The sequence below is a fragment of the Capsicum annuum genome, chromosome 2, assembly GCF_002878395.1.
Source record: "Capsicum annuum cultivar UCD-10X-F1 chromosome 2, UCD10Xv1.1, whole genome shotgun sequence".
Classification (NCBI taxonomy): domain Eukaryota; kingdom Viridiplantae; phylum Streptophyta; class Magnoliopsida; order Solanales; family Solanaceae; genus Capsicum; species Capsicum annuum.
In genome coordinates, this window is record NC_061112.1 from 130,293,074 (window position 1) to 130,299,204 (window position 6,131).

The following is a 6,131-nucleotide window of genomic DNA, read 5'->3' on the forward strand; positions in this document are numbered from 1 at the left end:
TAGATATTTTAAAATTACATTTTAATTAAAAAATTTGTGCATATACGCAAACACTCATTACAGAAATAAGTTAAACACTTAAATTCAATAAAGAAATAAGTTAAACACTTAAAAAGTCAAGAAATCAAAAAATCTCAAATCGATTCCAGATAATCCTGATGTATATAACTAAAATAAATATATATTAATATGAACATTTTATCATTTATTCACATGCATAATTATAATAAATCATAATTCAAATATCTAAATAAAATTTTCTAACAATTTTAAACGTCATCAACCATTATTTTTTAATCATAATCAGTCGAATTAATGTTGCATGCGTATAAATACAAGTCCATCTAAACTTTATGGCCTCATGGGTCATTTTATATATTACTGTATTAAAAATAACACTTTTGACACCCGAAAAATAATAAAATTAAGAAAAGTACTTTTACTATTCCTCCGTTCGTCCGCCTGAGAGATATTTTCAGGTAATCCAAAATTCTCGAGAAAATTCGTAAATTACATAAACAATTTTCCATTGTTTTCTCCATGTTTTTCTCTTATCATTAACCATAAATTCATCAATTATTTCCCTCCTTTTTTTCCCTTTCAATTTTCACATTTCTCTCTATTCCGTCAACCCCTTTTCTCTCGCTTTTTCATCAAAATTCTCAACACAAACAAAGCAATTCAAAAAAAAAAAGAAACAGAATTTTCCAAAATATTCAACTTTCCGTTTACATTTTTACATTCAGAAAACCAAAATTCCCCGGAGATGCTTCGTTATCGTGGTGGTGGTTGCTAACGTGCGCCGGATGCGCCGTTACAGAAGACAAAACCGAAAACATTTTTAGACAGAGCCGTCCACGTGGAGGGTCTAGATTGATTGACGGTTATGATGGAGGAGGAAAAGACCAGGGTGGGACCCAGGAAGGTGAATTGGGGTACATGGGAAGAGCTAATACTTGGTAGTGCTGTTCGGCGGCATGGGACGAGGGATTGGAACGTCGTCGCATCGGAGCTCCGTGCACGGACTATTTATCCTCACGACTTTACCCCTGAGGTTTACACTTATTTTCGATTATATGCCACTATGTTTTTATGATAGGGACAACACGCCTTTTTTGTTTATTTGGGTCTGTTCGTAATCTTCGCTTTTTTTTTTTTTTATTTAATCTTTCGTTATGGAAGAATTATTGTTGTTTTGTCGTATAGTTTATTTTATTTATTGATTAATTTGTAAATGTGGTTTGGTCTCCTTATCAGCCTGATTTTGTGGGGCCCATATCGTAGGATAATTAATATTGTAACTTTCAACAACCTTTATTATTTTCAATTATGCATTGGTCCATAGCCAAATTTAGCTCCCACCTTGCAATAGATTTAGAAGTTCGAAACTCTGAATTTTTAAAGTTGTGGTTTTTAAAATTGAAATTTTGGGAGTTAAAAATTGGCTCAAGTTTTAAAATTTAATCCAAAATCTATGGTAAGCGATCGATTATAAATTTAAATATGTGGGTCTTAGGTATTAGGATACTTACTCCCACTAAACTTGCAAGAAAGGAGCAACTGAATACATATTCTTTGATTATACTCTTGTTTCAATTTGTTTGTACGTATTATCCGTTCCAACTTTTCATGTGGCGTGTTATTAAAGGGTCATTTTGGTATGTTTTACACTTCTTCACCCGACAAATAAATTCAAACAGAGGGAGTATGAAGTTCATGGCATAACTATAGCACTCTATTCCTACCTTAGTTTATAACCTCGGTTTCTTGTCTGCACCGGGCGTGAGTAAGTTTTTTCATTTGTGACAGAACTTCTTTAAAATGTCCTTTAAATGCGTGCTTAATATTTTGAAAGATTCAACCAAAGTATTTTGGAGAGTCCGAATAACATAAGTTAACAACTTTTGACGCTCTCTCCATCCTAATTTATGTAAAGGTGTCTGTCTATAATAAGCCATAGAAATTTTTGTGGCTTTAATTCAGCTCAATAATGATAAAATTGAAGTTTGAAGTGAAATTGTCCCTAATTATATAAAAAGATATCATTCTTTTGGGATTAAACAAAAATAAACGAGGGTCACATAAATAGGAACAGATGGATTATAAAAAAAAAAAAAATTCTTGGATAAGTAGTGAATTATTGGTTGTGTCACTATCTGTCCTAGTACTAAAATTGAGTAGATAGAATTACAATATTATAGTAATTGTGTGGCAGGAGGAGTTTGGTTGGTAGACTGTCAAGGTATCTGAAGCTTTTTTCTTGTCATAATGGTGTTGGTCCCTACCCAAACTATTGTCCTTATTAATGTTTGAACATGTGGCTGCCATATAGAGCAGTGACCCTAATGGAAAAACAGGATCTTTTTTGCTAGTGGTTTAACGCACTTCATATGTCAGTGTTTCTTCATTTCTTTTATATTTTAGTTTCCCACTACCAAGATTTATCTGGATGATCAAGTTTTTTTTATATCTGATTAAAAGTTGCAAGCTTTATAGCTATGTTGCTCCGAATCTCCGCAAATGTTGTTGTACCCGTGTCGAATCTTTCGAAAATACAGAATTTTTGAAGGATATATTTAAAGAATCCCCCCGCTCTCTGCAAAGTTATTGCCTTTCCTCTCGATCAGTTGATCTTAGAGTAGAATTCTTCTGCAAGAGGTGTGATTTATTGAGACACGAAAAGCTCTTTGACCCTCTTGGCAAAATTCTTTGTTGAATAATGTAGTTGTAACATTGAATTTTTAATATGAGTAAAGCTGATTGCATAACTCTGAATCGTAGCTTGTAATGCTTACTCACTTTTAATGTTTATTTCTAATGATAGAAATGGACAAAAATAACCATTGCAGGATTTTCTCTAATGCAACAAAGTTGATTGTAGCATTTATGTTCTTAAATTATTTGATATTGAAAACCATAGGCCTCATAAATCATTGGTTCTCAGCCATAGTTTTCTCATCTGTTGGCCTTTGTTTACTACTAGTTGCTAAATGAGATATGTCGTGCGTTGGTACTTTTGAGCAGTTTCTATCACTAGAGTTTAGCATGAAAATGTCTTGCTATGTAAATGCACTTACCAGAGATAAGAAACCATGAGGTGTACTAATTTCTTTCATGATTGTAGTGCTCTGCGGACCTATGACTAGCCAATGCATAAAACTTTAACAGAATAACTTCAATGCCTTCTCTTGACTTTGTGTTTTCCATTTCTAAGTTTGTCATATGTTTACCATACTCTACAACATCCTAATTTGAGTCATCGACGAACAACTTCAATTGCAGGCCTGCAAAGCCAGGTATGAGGAGTTACGTAAGCGCTACTCTGGATGCACGTGAGTCAAGTTCTTTGATATCATGAGCTTGTTTAGTTTATTTGTGAGTTAGTATCATGGCAGTTCGCATATATGGAGTTTTATATCCATCTTATGTAGTCAGTGTGTACCGAGTTATTTTATCTTGTAAATGTGCTAATAGCTTAGTCCACCACCTGTAACATGCCATGAGAGTTGGCTTCATTTAATTTTTTCTTTTTTTTATACGCCAAAGGCTTAACCAGCGCCCTACTTCTATAAACTTCTTTTGGTCAGTGCTTGGTTTGAAGAGTTACGAAAGCGACGAGTTGAAGAACTGAAGCGGGAATTGGTGAGATCTGAGAGCTCCATTGGGTTAGTAAATATGCTGCTTACTTTTCTAAGTTGATAAGCAAACACCTGTTAATAAATCTTGGCAATTTTGAAGTCCTTCACATACTGAACGCATTTCTGTGGAGAGATCTCAAAAAAACATTTGTGATCACGGATATTTATATACCAATTTCATCTCATACACCTTACCCCCCTTCCCCCCCGCCCCCAAAACACACACACATTAAATAGGGAAAGTGAAGTTGGAAAAAGAAAAAGTATTTGGAAAAGCAGTCATGTTGTCTTATGATGTTTGTCATAAAATTAGGTGTCATCAATGAATCTGATGTTTCGTCATTTTTTTTCCTGCATCTAAATGACCTAAATTCCTGTTCCATCTTTTAAGTGGTTATTTACATGTTACCATTACTACTGTCTCAAGTTGCTCGTTTCCTTAATTAACTCTTGGATTCACATATTTTATCTCGATGCTCATTGTCAGGTCTCTTCAGTTGAAGATTGAAAGCCTAAAAGCTGAGAGAGAGCGATCCGGTCAGCTAGACTACGGTTTGAGTCACACTGAATCTCCTGCTCCTCTGACAAAATCAGAAGATATTGAGTTTTCTGTGAAAGAAGAAGCAAAGGACGGTTTGTCTGCTGGCAGCTTCACGCTCGATATTAGAACAAACCAGTCTCCTGAGTCTCAGGTTCCCGCCATACCCTCAGCTACAGAGACAGTTGTAAAGCTAGAACCTTTGGAGTCTTGGGAACAGGACAAAGCTCCAAGTACAAGCAAGGTTACAGAGGCTGCCAATGGAAATGGAGGGGCTGTGAGGAAGAGAAGAGGTAAGAGGAGAAGAAAAGACTCTGTTTGGGATGCCAAAGAAGGGAGCATTGAGGACAGTGACAATGTATGTTCAACGAGTCTCGCCTCCACTTCTCACTGTAAAGAAATACTAACCAGTTGTGATCAGAGTATTAGGCATTCTGCCGTAAGCAATCATAGAGGATGTTTATCTAGGTTTAGGAACGATGACTTGATGAGGATTTTCAATTCTATTACACAGCACGAAGCTGCTATGGTCTTCAGGCATCGTCTTGATAGTCAGAAGAGAGCAAGATACAAGAAAATTATAAGGCGTCATATGGATATAGAAACAGCAAGATCAAGACTAGCCAACTGGTCCATCAAAACACCAGGTGAACTCTTCAGGGATTTCCTTTTACTAGCCAACAATGCCATGGTATTTTACTCAAAGAGGACAAGAGAATACAAATCAGCAATGGCCTTAAGAGACATTGTCACTAAAGTATATCGCGAACATTACAAAGACTCTTACTACAAAGCTACATCATCCCTCCTTCCATGGCCAACAATCGGTAATCCACCTGGGAAGCCACGAAGTGTTCGCCCTCGTCCTTCTAAGGACAAACTTCAAGCCAAGTATGGCAACAATGTGAAAGACATCATTGGCGGAACACTTGGAAAACAGAATCATAAAGCAGTTGATGCTGATTCTAAGGTACCATTGCAATCTTTCTTATCAGCTAAGAAGGGCTTCAAGAGGCCTGGAAAGATCAAGTGTGGATCGACTATCGAGACTGTCAATCCACAACCTAAAGTACAAGCTAAGGAACCCTCACAACATAATATTAAGGTTAAAAAGGACCATCGAGTTAAGCCTGTAACCAAAGAGAGGAAAAGGGCTCGGCAAAAGTGATTTGCAGATTCCATAGTCCTTTGTTACTTAATCTAATCCTCTTTCCTTTTTCTTAATTATCTTTTGGGGGGTATAGAATTTTTCTCTTTATCATCTTTCCAATTTTGTGTAGGCATTTTGCACTAGGGTGTGTAATATAATACTAATGAACTTGTGGATAATCTAGGCTTCAAATTTGTTTCCCTTGAATGTGTAACTTTCCAAATTGATGTGATCTCTCTCAACATTATTAGCCTGCCAGCTAAAGGTTAAAAACGGATGTGATGGAGCCTTTGCAAGTGTTGGTCTTAAAAATGAGACAACAACTTTCGCAAGTTTAGCAATTACTATGCTGCGGTTTTACTAGGCGTTTGGACACGTTATTTTATCTTTGTAATTTAAAATCAAGAAATGAAATCACCAGTTGAACATGCAATTTCATCTCTTAATTTCAAATCCTGATATGAAATTCCAAATTATTCAACAAGTTTGACTTGAGAATTTTATGTCATCATTTGAAATTTTTCAAATACAAAACTGAACCACAAGTTCATATTTCGTAAAAAAAAAATTCCTCATTTTCTATCTACTAACCATTTATTTCAAAGTAACAAGGTTTGTTCGTCTTCTCAATCATCTGATCGAGATTTGTATGCTCAAAATGAGGAGATTGTCTTTACTATGTGGAGGATTATATTAAAAGAGTAGCATACTACAACTAATGTTAAGATTTATTTTTTATTGAAATAAGTTCAACTAATAAATGTTGTATTTTTATTAGAATAGCTTGTGATAATTTATTATGCTT

The 6,131-nt window shown here is 35.2% G+C and overlaps 1 protein-coding gene across 3 annotated transcripts; it reads left to right on the forward strand.

Annotated features, from left to right (window-relative positions):
- Window positions 1–353: 353 nt before the first annotated feature.
- LOC107859428 lies at window positions 354–5,526 on the forward strand. 3 transcript variants are annotated; one of them, XM_016704443.2, is made up of 4 exons: window positions 354–1,054; window positions 3,283–3,332; window positions 3,588–3,665; window positions 4,126–5,526. In XM_016704443.2, exons 1-4 carry the CDS (start codon window positions 887–889, stop codon window positions 5,342–5,344), a joined length of 1,515 nt encoding a protein of 504 aa, XP_016559929.1. In that variant the 5' UTR covers window positions 354–886; the 3' UTR covers window positions 5,345–5,526. The 3 variants fall into 3 exon arrangements, with proteins under 3 accessions (XP_016559929.1, XP_016559931.1, XP_016559930.1); XM_016704445.2 differs by lacking the exon at window positions 3,283–3,332; XM_016704444.2 differs by lacking the exon at window positions 3,283–3,332 and having other exon boundaries at window positions 911–2,658.
- Window positions 5,527–6,131: the final 605 nt, after the last annotated feature.

What these genes read in the sequence shown, in the direction of transcription:
- LOC107859428 (XM_016704443.2), top strand. Translation starts at nt 887, where the DNA reads ATGATGGAGGAGGAAAAGACCAGGGTGGGACCCAGGAAGGTGAATTGG. An exon ending in AAGCGCTACTCTGGATGCAC is followed by an intron (nt 3,333 to 3,587) that starts GTGAGTCAAGTT and finishes TCTTTTGGTCAG; the next exon opens with TGCTTGGTTTGAAGAGTTAC. An exon ending in AGATCTGAGAGCTCCATTGG is followed by an intron (nt 3,666 to 4,125) that starts GTTAGTAAATAT and finishes GCTCATTGTCAG; the next exon opens with GTCTCTTCAGTTGAAGATTG.